The 13,227-nt window shown below is 42.6% G+C and overlaps 1 protein-coding gene across 1 annotated transcript in view; it reads right to left on the reverse strand.

Annotated features, from left to right (window-relative positions):
* The window catches only part of lmbr1l (limb development membrane protein 1-like), a 65,992-nt gene that overhangs the window by 25,592 nt on the left and 27,173 nt on the right, over positions 1-13,227 (reverse strand). The window contains exons 3-8 of the mRNA XM_078534563.1: positions 11,054-11,087; positions 9,180-9,319; positions 6,122-6,225; positions 4,648-4,774; positions 3,679-3,747; positions 1,529-1,593 (exon numbers count right to left, since the gene is read on the reverse strand). Coding sequence (XP_078390689.1) covers positions 1,529-1,593; positions 3,679-3,747; positions 4,648-4,774; positions 6,122-6,225; positions 9,180-9,319; positions 11,054-11,087 — 539 coding nt within the window. The remainder of the gene's footprint in view (positions 1-1,528; positions 1,594-3,678; positions 3,748-4,647; positions 4,775-6,121; positions 6,226-9,179; positions 9,320-11,053; positions 11,088-13,227) is intronic.

Below are 13,227 nucleotides of genomic sequence, written 5' to 3' on the forward strand. Positions count from 1 at the left end.
CTCTTGGTGATGGAGAGGCTAAGGGGTCAGAAGTTCAGCTCAGAGTCAAATAGAACGGAGAGGTTACGAACATGTGGTTCAGCCTGTGGTTAATGAACACAGTTTGTGGCAGGGACCAAAAACAATGTTTTTTAAAAATTATTGATAATATTTAATTGAAAGAAATTTCTGCTCATCCAATACTGTGCATCAGGCAAGGAATTTGAGGCAGTTCATCCACCTCAAAATAGAAAGGTTAGATAGTATTCTGGGAGTTCCAATACACCATAGTGACAGGACTGTATTTGCCATCTCCTACATAACCATGAGGGATGAACATCAGGGGGAGGGACAAAGTGGACAGAGTCACTGTTAATCAAAAATAAAAGCTGTTTTCACATGAATTTTCTAATGCTGCACATATATTGGAGAATTGCCTCTTGAAGCAATAGGGCCCACTTGAAATCATCCATATGCATACATGGGAATGCTAGCCTCTTCCAACAGCCTTTCTCTATATTTCATTTATCACTGACGTTCAGAGGTACAATTAACAAACTAAGTGTAAACAAGCTGTAAAATCTTGATTTAAAAAATTCTTAACTGGTGCCAGAATGAAGGGGGGGGGAGAAATCTTCCATTTCCATCCTTTCAAAACCTCAGGATGTCCCAAATGGCTTCACAGGTAAAGGTGGCTTTTTGAAGTTAGTCATTGTTGTAATGGAATCGAGCAACTACTCTGTGCACAGCAAGGTCCCACAAAATAGCAAGGAGATCAATTATGACCAATTTATTTTTGCTTTAAAAAGGTAATGTTTTTCAAGGATAAATATTGGCCAGGGCACCACCTCGACTCCTCAAAAAGAGTGCCTTTGGATCTTTTATGTCCACCCAAGAGGGCAGCTGGGGCCTCAGTTACATGTCTCATCCAAAACTAAAACCTCCAGCAGCACTCCTTAGTATTGGCACTGGAGAGTCAACCTGGATTCTGTGCTCAAGTCTCTGAAGTGGAACTTAAACCCACAACCTTCTGGCTCAGAGGCAAATCCTAGCATGGAGCCACAACTGACACCTTCAAATTAATGAAAGTATACACATATCTTCAAATTTCCTGAGTGTTCAATTCTTTTTGGAGCTCCTTCAGGGACTTTGTGGGTAAATGCAGAAGCTTGTGTACACGAAGGTTAGAAGGTTCCACATTCAGTTGCTCGTTGCTGTGCTAATTTAGACCATCTTAGTCAGGCTTTGGAAGTGTTACAAAGCTCTTGGAGCAAAATGGAAATCATTTCGATTTCTTGCTCATGAATACTGTCCAGTGGCTCTGTTGCCAAGTGCAGGTGTGTACACAAAACCAGAGACTTGAGTGTGATGGTCAGATACCCCACCAACATCATCTCAGTTCACAGAAAGAACAGCAAGTGGAGTGAGATACTAGAGTGCAGCCAGGACTAGTGGAAATGTGCTCAAGAGCCAGTCTATTGAGAAGGAAAAGCTGGAGTTACGCAACATTACCCTAGACTGCAAGAGGTTGCAAAATGAGATTCCTTACCCTGGGTTTTACAAGAAGTTGGCCAGTGACAGTGAACATGCGGGACAAGCCAAAAGGAGTGCACACTGTGAAGGGAAGGAGACAAATTAATTATGGAAATCAAAAACCTATGCAATTTGTTCTTTACACTAGCTAAATACTGATGAATCAGACAGATTTAACTATCTTCTCTGCTGTCTAACTCTGCACTAACCTATAATTTTTAAAGCACTGGGTGGTACACTACACTAGCAGTGATGACCAACAATCTTTTTTAATTCTTTCATAGGATGTGGGCATTACTGGTGAGGCCAGCATTTATTGCCCATTCCAAATTGCCCTTGAGAAGGTGGTGGTGAGCTGCCTTCTTGAACCGCTGCAGTCCATGTGGTGTAGGTACACCCACAGTGCCGTTAGGGAGGGAGTTCCAGGATTTTGACCCAGCGACAGTGAAGGAACGGCGACATATTTCCAAGTCAGGCTGGTGTTGTAGCTTCACCAGGTTGACATCTCATTTTTAGGTATGCCTGGTGCTGCTCCTGGCATGACTTCCTGCACTCTTCATTGAACCAGGGTTGATCCTCTGGCTTGGTGGTAATGGTAGAATGGGGGATATGCCGGGCCATGAGGTTACAGATTGTGTCTGAGTACAATTCTGCTGCTGCTGATGGCCCACAGCGCCTCCTGGATGCCCAGTCATGAGTTGCTAGATCTGTTCGAAATCTATCCCATTTAGCACGGTCGTAGTGCCACACAACACGATGGAGAGTATCCTCAATGTGAAAGTGGGACTTTGCCTCCACAAGGACTGTGAGGTAGTCACTCCTGCTGATACTGTCATGGACAGATACATCTGCAGCAGGCAGGTTGGTGAGAATGTTTTCCCTCTTGTTGGTTCACTCACCACTTGCCGCAGACCCAGTCTAGCAGCTATGTCCTTTAGGACGCGGCCAGCTCAGTCAGTGGTAGTGCTACCGAGCCACTCTTGGTGATGGACCTTGAAGTCCCTCACCCAGGGTACATACTGTGCCCTTGCCACTCAGTGCTTCCTCCAAATGATGTTCAACATGGAGGAGCACTGACTGATCAGCTGAGGGACAGCAGGAGATTTCCTTGCCCATATTTGACCTGAGGCCATGAGACTTCATGGGGTCCAGAGTTGATGTTGAGAACTCCCAGGGCAACTCCCTCTCGACTGTATACCACTGTGCCACCCCCTCTGCTGGGTCTGTCCTGTCAGAGGGACAGGACATACTCAGGGATGGTGATGGTGGAGTCTGGGTCAGTCATACTCACGAAATCATAGGCTATTTCAGAGGGCATTTAAGAGTCAACCACATTGCTGTGAGTCTGGGGTTACATGTAGGCCATGTAACGGTAAGGACAGCAGATTTCCTTCCCTAAAGGGCATTAGTGAACCAGATGGGATTTTACAATTAGCAATTAGGCTAGTTTTTAAATTCAATTCATTGAATCTGGAATTATATTAAATTCGAACAGCTGCTGTGGTGGGATTTGAAATTATGTCCCCAGAGCATTAGCTCAGGCCTCTGGATCACTAGTCCAGTGACGTTACCACCTCCCCCAGGGGCATGCATGCCTTAAACAAAGAAATATCTTTCACACTTCACAGATGTTTAAGTGGGAGAGAAAGTTTAAAATGAACTTACTGGTTTAATAAAATTAAACTAAACAGCATTCTGACATTTCCATCTTAACTAGTGATAAAATGCTGCAATAACATGACTCATTGTAGAAAAGTCATAGTAAACAACATTCAGCCCAAGATCAAAGAACTAGCTGCTTAAAGAAACAAATCAAAGCTCAATATTCTCTTCCTTGTGCCAATGCTCAATTTTTTTGAAAAAAGGGGAAGTTAAGCATGACAAGTTTGGCCAGTTCTACTCCAGTCAACAGCCTCAGTCTGCTTCCCATACCAAATCTATTTGAGTAAAGCTTTGTCCTTGCACTGGTTGAGCATATGCAAGTACACTCAAATTCACATTTGCCCAAGGACACAATTTACAACCATCTGAATTTTAAGTACTGAGATATTTAAACAAACTTCACATAATAATGCAAAAAAAAAAGCTTTTAAATGCCACCAGTTATGAGAAACAACAATCCAAGGTAGCACAAGTTATCATTCTATCCTAGGAGGAGTTACTCACAGAGGAGAAGCAGAACTCCAAATAGAGAAATACACGAGTAGAGGTACGGAAGGTAATAGTCCCACAGATCTGTTGGTGAAAGAGAATATGGATTAAAATATAGACTCAATAACAATGGAAGACTTGGTTGCAACATCTGGAAAGGCCCAGTCATGAGGATATGCAAGGCTCCATCCCAAGATCACACAAGCACAGGAGGAATGAGATGGTCCTCCAAACCCTGTGTTAGGGCTGCAAGACCCACAAGTGCTGCAACCCTTTGCCAATACTATATTACTTTTAAAAATATATATATAAATTGCACTTTTTGCCAGCACTCCTCTTCCAGCAATGACTCAGATGATGGAATGGAAAGCAACATACCCAATTTTGCTGATGACAAAGATAGGCGACATTGTAAGCAGTGTAGACGGAAGCCTAAAATTACCAGCGATATTGATAGATTAAGTAAATAGGCAAAAACTGTGGCAAATAGATTTCAAAGTAAGCAAATGTGAGGTCATCCTCTTTGGGCCTAAAAAGGATAGAACAGGATAATTCCTAAATGGTGAAAAGCTTGAAACAGTGGAGGTGCAAAGAAACTCAGAAGTCCAGATACACAGATCCTTAAGAGATAATTAACAGGTACAGAAAGTTAATCAGAAGGCTAATGGAATGCTGGTCTTCATATCTAGAAGATTAGCATAGGATGGGGGCGGGAAAGAGTCATGCTTCAACTACAAGCCCTGGTTAGACCACACCTGGACTCACTGATCTGTTCTAGGCGCCACACCTTAGGAAGGATATATTGGCCTTGGAGGAAGTGCTATGTAGATTTACTATGACATCTGAACTCAAAAGGGTTAAATTACAACGGAGAGATTATAGGGTTGCATTCCCTGGAAGTTAGGAGGTTAAGTAGTGATTTGATTGACATTTCCAAGACATGAAGGGGAACAGGTAGGATAGTCCCTTCAGCAAGACACTCACCGTACAGAGATTCTCTGCTAGCTGCATCGTTATTGATAATTGCTGATGCCACCCACACGATCCCCAGAACCAGGAGGGTCAGAAGGAAGAGGACAACAACCGTTTCATAAACTCGAGCCATAATTCCCTGTGGAAAAAGACAATACCATCTCTGAGACTGGGTTCCTGTATATTAAAAAGGACAACGACCACGCCTGAGCTGAAACTCCAGGTCAGGCGAGGTATTGAAACCAGCAAACATAACGTCAGCAGCCAGTGCCACCAACGTCCAGTCGAGGCTGTTTAATTGACCTGGTCATCCAGTGCCAGAAGCTTCAGGCAGACGAGTACAGTGGGATCCACACTGAAGGACATGCCATCAGCAACAGACAAAGAAGCTAATCCTTGAATTAGCTGGAGTCCATGACAGGCAGCGCAGCTGCAGCACACAGCAGGTCAACGAAAAAGAGAGTAAAAACAGCTACAATGACCAGTGGTGGAGAGCTGAACCTACCCCCAGGTTAAGCAACTAGCCACCTTCAAAGGCCACAGCCAAACACATCCTTCAAGATGTCAGAAAACTGGATTTCTTTTTATATACAAGTTAACTGGGGAAAAGGAAAAATTCAAGAGGATTAAACTTCTAGACTAAAAGGACTCAAGACAAACAAACAACAACATTCTTAGCGTCTGCTTCAATTGGGTTTTTTTTTAAAAAAACAATTAGCCCATCCTCAGTGACAGTAAGACAACCAGGCTCTTGACCAGCTCAATTCCAATCAATTGTTAGCATAAAATTACCAGAGCCAAAATAGCTCATTAATTCAAAACTTGTTAAAAAAAAAATACATGACATGCAAACAAACACGTTTCTGAATCATCATCAGCAAATTCAAAGCCTGACAAGAAACTATTGGTTTAGCAACACAATGCCTGATCCAGCCAGAACAAAGCGCTCTTCAGGTCCCGCTCTCCTCTGTTTAAACTATTCCAGGATCAAAGGTAACCCCCAGCTGCTCTTCTTTCCTACTGACCATCTTCTTAAACCCCTCTCCATCCTCACCTCCAACAAGAGGAACTATGAATGCTTGTTATTAAGATGGAGAGCATCTATTTAGCTGCTTCTGCCACATTCCTCCTTTCCCCTCACCCCCAACCCCAGGCCCAAACTCACATCTGTCTCTAGTTTCCCTCTCATCACCCCTCATGCTCTGAGCTTATCTTGGCCATCAGGCCCACCTTCTGCTCTTTTCAAGAGCTGTATAAATTCTGTTGTGCCATGGGGTACTGTACTTTGCTTCAACCAAGTTGGGAGGGAAGGGCATGTCCATGCTTCAGTTCTTTTGGTATATTCGCACTTCCTACTCTATGGTCGTGCACTTATCACACTACAGATAGTAACCTGCACCATCCTATTTTAGTGATGATTTCAATTATATTCAGCCATTTACTGCTGATCTTTGTCTTTCTGCAACACCACAATATCCCTTCTCACCTTTTTTGAGCCAGCAAATCCCTCCGATTCAGTGAAGAAGTAGGCAAAAGGCATCAGGAACACCAGAGAGATGTTGGAGAAGAGGAAAACAAGATTCCACAGGCCTGCAGGGGAAGACATACAGGACACTTACATTCTCTGGAGACTTCTCCGTTAACACCTGAACAATTAATTCCAAATGCCTTTGCTGTACAATAATTGGGTTCTGCAGCCAGTACTGGTGCTAGATAATTAAAATTATCCGAAATAGCCACCAGAACCATCACTGAATGCTAACTGGGAACATTAGTTCTATTGGGAGATAAAAATAAAATCATCAAGGAAATAATTTTCAAACTATGCAGTTGGAGACTTCAATTTTCAAAACCTTTCAAAATTTCCATCACGAAATTCGATTTGAATCTCAGGTTGAATGTATTCCATGGGGTTTCAACATATCAACCAAAACATCCAGTCTCCTGGTGCACTGCCCTCCCACACCAATTGGAACGCAAACAGGCTGAGTTCGCTGATTGGACACTCTTGACCATTAAACAATCCCCTTCTGTATCGCCAAATATTTTTTTTTTTATATATAACTACAACAGAAATCCTCAAAGAATGGAGGGAAAAAAAAACACTTCCTAATGTTCTCCCAGGATGTCTGCAACAGCATCCTGGAAATTAACCTTTGAAACCTGGGCACTCCGAGCCAATCCTGCAGGATTGGCATCCCTAATTATAACCAGCAATTTAGATACTGTATGTGGCTAATGCTTATGCTACAGGATGAAAAAAGGCAGTGTTGAAAAAGGAAAGAGTGAGGAGCGGAGAAAAAAAAAATGCCCAAGCCTAGATTTTAGTGATACTGGCAAGCTTCCACTTAGTTTAAAGCCTCATTACAATATCCCAAATTGTCAGTTCTCTGGGGCATTGGTGCTACTCCACAGGTACCGAAAAACCACACTCCACAAGCATAATGAAAACATGGCCACTTTCCTCAAAAAGCTAGAACTGTGTTTGCACGTGGGTTACCCCATTTCACCACTAGATGGCACCATTAGCTCACTCTACAGAACCTGTCTCATGCTGAGAAGCACAGAAAATCAGTACTTCAATTTGAAAAAAGCAACAACATAAATTCCAAGTGTTCATTTTCAGGTGTAAAAAATGTTAGCTGCATTCACTATTCGAATTGGGACTCGGGCTGATATCAGGTAGACAGAAATGTGGCAAGAAAAAATTAAATGAGGAATCATTTAGTGAGCAGCGGATTTGTTTTTGAATTCTATGGCCAGCCAATTTAACCGAGATTGTTGTGCCTGTTTCTGCACATTTTTTTTTCCTCTGTAGAGATTTGCTGTTGCCAATTTTCTCCCAGCCTGAAGGTGCTGACACTGGCTGAATCCATGGGCCCAAGGCACCCTCCAATACCTTGCTTCCAATGGTCATTCTTTGAGAGTTCACAGTGAAAGCCAGCTGACAAATTCTCACACACTTTCGGTAGAATTGCCGGTCAGTGATTAGCACTAGGAACCCTGGCTTATTTTCCCCTCTTCAGCCAGGAAAGAGACCAAATGCACCACCCAAATTACTGCTTCGGCTAACTCACAATGCTCTTATCAACTGTTCTACTCTGGTACAAGGAGTCACGGTGCACAGATAACAATGGCCTTGATTTGGTTTTAAAAACTGCACTTTTCAAAGCTGCCAAGCTTCCCCTAGTTAGTCTCATTACAAGCTCCCAAACTGTCAATTCTGAGGCTTTGTGCTACCCTGCAGGTGTAGCAAAACCACCACTCCACAAGCAATTTAACACTTTAATACGGCTTTTCCTCTGCATCCAAAATGGAGATCGCCTTTTGCAAATAAGCTGAAAAAGGGCCCTCGATCTGAAATTTTCCCTCTTTCTCTCAAAAATGTAGCTCTTTATTAGATGTGCTGCCTTATCACAGCTAATGCATAAAACTCTGCACTCTTGTCAATTCTATTCATTACCTGACACCAGACAACATTGTTATTTGAGCCAAAACAAGAACAAAAATACCTGGAAAAACTCAGCAGGTCTGGCAGCATCTGCGGAGGGGAACACAGTTAACGTTTCGAGTCCGAATGACCCTTCAACAGAACTAACCAAAAATAGAAAAGGGGTGAAATATAAGCTGGTTTAAGGGAGGGTGGGACAGGTAGAGCTGGATAGAGGGCCAGTGATAGGTGGAGATAACCAAAAGATGTCATAGACAAAAGGACAAAGAGGTGTTGAAGGTGGTGATATTATCTAAGGAATGTGCTAATTAAGGGTAGAAAGCAGGACAAGCAAGGTACAGATAGCCCTAGTGGGGGTGGGGTGGGGTGAAGGAATCGAAAAAGGCTAAAAGGTAGAGATAAAACAATGGATGGAAATACATTTAAAAATAATGGAAATAGGTGGGAAAAGAAAAATCTATATAAATAATTGGAAAAAAAGGGGGGGGAAATCAGAAAGGGGGTGCGGATGGAGGAGAGAGTTCATGATCTAAAATTGTTGAACTCAATATTCAGTCCGGAAGGCTGTAAAGTGCCTAGTCGGAAGATAAGGTGCTGTTCCTCCAGTTTGCGTTGAGCTTCACTGGAACATTGCAGCAGGCCAAGGACGGACATGTGGGCATGAGAGCAGGGTGGAGTGTTGAAATGGCAATCGATCCCTTCCCCCCACCCCACCCCCACTAGGGCTATCTGTACCTTGCTTGTCCTGCTTTCTACCCTTAATTAGCACATTCCTTAGATAATATCACCACCTTCAACACCTCTTTGTCCTTTTGTCTGTGACATCTTTTGGTTATCTCCACCTATCACTGGCCCTCTATCCAGTTCTACTTGTCCCACCCCTCCTTAAACCAGCTTATATTTCACCTCTCTTCTATGTTTACTTAGTTCTGTTGAAGAGTCATTCGGACTCGAAACGTTAACTGTGTTCCTCTCCGCAGATGCTGTCAGACCTGCTGAGCTTTTCCAGGTATTTTTGTTTTTGTTTTGGATTTCCAGCATCCGCAGTTTTTTTGCTTTTACCTTATTGTTATTTGAGCTCCCATTTACTCACCGTGAATAAGGGAACCATTCAACCACTGCATATAATAATTTTCTGGCAATGAAAGCAGGATCTCGTTGCTAATAATTGAAAATGGAAGGAGGAAGACTGCACCAGCAGATACTGCAAGAGTGAACGTGCACATCCATAACCTAGTTTAATAAAAAAAAGTCACAGTTAGACAACTGTGTTGTTAGGTCTAATCTACATCACTGCAATAGATTAACACCTTCCATGGAGCATATGGATCAGATGTGACACACCAGAATGAGGCATAGCTCAGTTCTTTTTCCCTGAAGGCAGCTGACTGCAGAGCCTCCATTCTCTTGCCTTCAGCTGCGCTCCTATAAATAGGCATACTATGGCATAGGGAGCCAACTGCAGAAAGGAGCCACAAAGACACCCAAGTTCTGAATCTACCAACAGGTTATGGCTGCGTGCTCTGGGAGAACAGATGGTGCAGGCCAGTCATGTGGGTTAGAACCAGCAGCTTTGCATAAAGCATCGGGGCCACCTTCCCTTGGGGGAGGGGGGGTAGATAGTTTCATATTTCAGTAAATAGCGTCTGCTAACTAGATTTTTAAAAAGTCTCCTCAGCATTTCAAACAATGCGGATAATCCTCGGAACACCACGGCAGCAGAGGCAATGAGATAACTCGTTATCCAGTTCAAGGTACAAGAACACTGACATTCACATCTAAATGCTTACAAAACAAGTGACTACACTGCAAATGTACTGCATTAGCTATGAAGCACTTTGGAAAGGGTGTGAAAGATGCTTTACTGATGCAAACTCCTTCTTTCCCTCCCAACTTTCAAGTCAAACACTCCACCAGCTCAGAAAGAGAACTGGTTAGATTTCTGGACAGCTCGCGCCAGCTGCTATCCTAGCTTTTCTTTAATAATCGAAAAAAAATTTCAACATTTATTGCATCTCAAATACAGCAATTTTGTAGCCAAAATAAATATCAATTAGCTTATAACACAAATACTGAAATGCCATGTCAAAGCAGGCAGAGGTAGGAAGGTGTATGAATCCTACACCAATACCATTCCAAAATATCGTGTGTAGGGCTTTGGCTAAATTTTATTCATTCTTGGGATGTGGACATCTCTGGCAGTTATTGCCCATCCCCAATTGTCCTGAGAAGGTAATGGTAGAGCCTTTTTGAACTACTGTAGTATTTTTGATACAACAGAGTGGCTTGCTAGGTCACCAAAGACCAGTGAAGCATCAGAGTAGCACAGCATAGAAAGAGGCCATTCAGTCCAGCGAGGCTACGTGTTGGTGTGGGTCTGGAATCACTAATAGGCCGAGACCAAGCAAGGGCAGCAGGTTTCCAACCAGAAAGACATTTGTAAACCAGAGGCATTTTTCCAAAAAATCCAACAGCTTCACGGCCACTTTTACTGATACCATCTTTTTATTTCCAATTTTTTAAAAATTCAGATTCTCAAATTGCCATGGTGGGATCTGAACTCTCATTTTCTAGATTACTGGTCTAGTAACACAATCACTATGCTACAATAGGGCAGCACAAATGTACATAAAAAAACTTTTAGACCAAAAAAGGCGGCCAGATAACTGTATGAGTTAACTTCTACATATAATTACATACGTAGCTGTTCAAAGGACAGAACTGTGATGGCTTTGTACCTGTCAGGATTACGGACAGATACAAAGTCCAATTAACGAGTGCATTTTAGACATCAATTTAAAAAGGGGGCTAAGTTACAACACTGAGTCATTATTATAAGTTTGCGGCTTGAGGAAGTAGCTCCCAGAGATCCTTCTTTAGGTACATCAATAACACCAACTGGGTTAACACTCAAAAGATGATTAAAGTGGGCGAAATCGAGTTTGATTGAAAAAAAATTACACTTACGTGATGCGATTGACTGTTGCATCTTCATTATTGTCTAGAGAAGATAGATAATTTCACATTACAAGCATGTTAGAATAAATGCTTTACAACAATGGCTTTCTTGGATTCAACTGGGAACGTGCTCTGTCACATCTTAAGACTGAAGAAAACTGTGGTCTCAATCAAAGCTTCAGTTCTAGATTTCAACTGTTAGTCAGAGAAACACGCCTCAGTTTAAATCTTAAATTAAGGACAATAACCATGGATGACTTTTAAAAAAAAAAAATCCAGAATTTCCTTTCTTCACAAAGTGAATCAAGTATTACTTTGGTTTAACTTCCACAGTCTTAAGGACACAAAGATTGAAGCAAGAGGCCATTTGACATTATCAAGTTCACTCCGTCCAGAGCCTATGCACAATTATTCCATCATAGATTCCCCTACTCTAGGGAACACCAAATTCCTTCCCCGAAATTAAACAAGCAGTACTTACTCCTGCCTCTATAGCCTTCAATCCCCTTTCTCAGCAGATAGCAATTCATTTCTGTTTGAAAGTGTTGTCGAATCCCAAACCAACCTAGAGTCCTTTCCACATGTCTATTATCCTGTGAAAAGAGGGAGTGAGCTTCCTCCACCCATCCCCAATAATCTAACTTTGCTCTAACTCGCCAACTGAACTCCCCATCCCACTACCTCTCCATTTTTGTTCTACCATCCCGCACCAATGTAGCTCGAGCACTTCACCTTTCTAGAAGGCACTCAGCAGCTCTCTGGTCTTAACATTTACTTTAACAGTTTTAAAAATAATAACAGCTCCTTTTTCTTTACACTTAGGAGATGCTTCCAATGCAAGAGGAAATGTCTTATTTTGAAGGTGGTAAAAAGAGAAAAGTTGGATTGGCTCGAGTTAGGGGCCCTCCATTGAAACTTTTTGCTGGGGTGGGAGGCTGCACAGTTGGCACTCTTTCCTTTGGCCTAGACTGCTGGACTCTGGCAACTGGAACGCTCTCCCCCGTTAACATTTCTCATTTGTCTTGACCCCAACACACCCCAAAGTGGGAATGGGGGAAAGCAGCTTTGAGGCCAGATCTAAAAATAAAGACTAATTTGTGGACAATATTGGTTTCTTTCACTGGTATGACAGAATAATGGTGCATGTAGTCTGGTCTGACTTGGGACTTTTAAAAGCTGGGGAGAGGGGGTATAGAATGGAGAGCCAGGCAAAGGGGAAAGGAGGGAAGTTATGCTGAATTGTTACAGCACAGAAGCAAGCCATTTGGCCCATCATGTCTGCACCAGCTCTCTAAATGGCACTAGGTGAAATGCTTATTCTCCTGCCTTCTCCCTATAACCCTGCAGATTATTTGAAAGAAACCCAATTCCCTCCTGAATGCCTCAATTGAACCCGCCTCCACCACACTCCCAAGCAATGAATTCCAGATACTAAACAATTGCTGCATGAATAAGTTTTTTTCCTCATATCACTTTTGCCAATTACTCTAAAGCTGTGCCCTCTTGCTCCTTTCATGAGTGGGAACGGTTTCACCCTGTTTACTCTGTCCAGGCACACAGTATCCTAGACTTTACTAATATTGGTATAGAATACAAGAGCAAGGTGGTTATGCAGAACATAAGAAATAGGAGCAGGAGTAGGCCATTCAGCCCCTCAAGCCTGCCCCACAATTCAATAAGATCATTGCTGATCTGCCCCAGGCCTCAACTCCTCTTTCGTGCCAGCTCCTCACAACCCTCAACTCCCCAATATTTCAAAAATCTACCTACCTCCTCTTTAAATACTTTCATTGATCTAGGCTCCACATCTGGGGTAGAGAATTCCAGACATTCACTGCCCTCAGAGAAGAAATTCCTTCGCATCTCAGTTTTAAATGAGCGTCCCCTTATTCTGTAACTATGTCCCTTAGTTCGAGATTCCCCCACTAGTGGAAACATCTTCTCAACACCTACCCTGTCAAGACCCCTCAGAATCTTGTGCGTTTCAATAAGATCACCCCTCATTTTTCTAAACTCTAATGAATAAAGGCCTAACCTGTTTAGCCGTTCTTGATAAGTCAACCCCTTCATCCCAGGAATCATCCTAATGGATCTCTCTTGAACTGCCTCCAATGCCAGTACATCCTTTCTTAAATACGGGGACCAAAACTGTACACAGTACTCCAGGTGAGGCCTCACTAACA

The sequence above is a fragment of the Cetorhinus maximus genome, chromosome X (genome assembly GCF_964194155.1).
Source record: "Cetorhinus maximus chromosome X, sCetMax3.hap1.1, whole genome shotgun sequence".
NCBI classification, from domain to species: domain Eukaryota; kingdom Metazoa; phylum Chordata; class Chondrichthyes; order Lamniformes; family Cetorhinidae; genus Cetorhinus; species Cetorhinus maximus.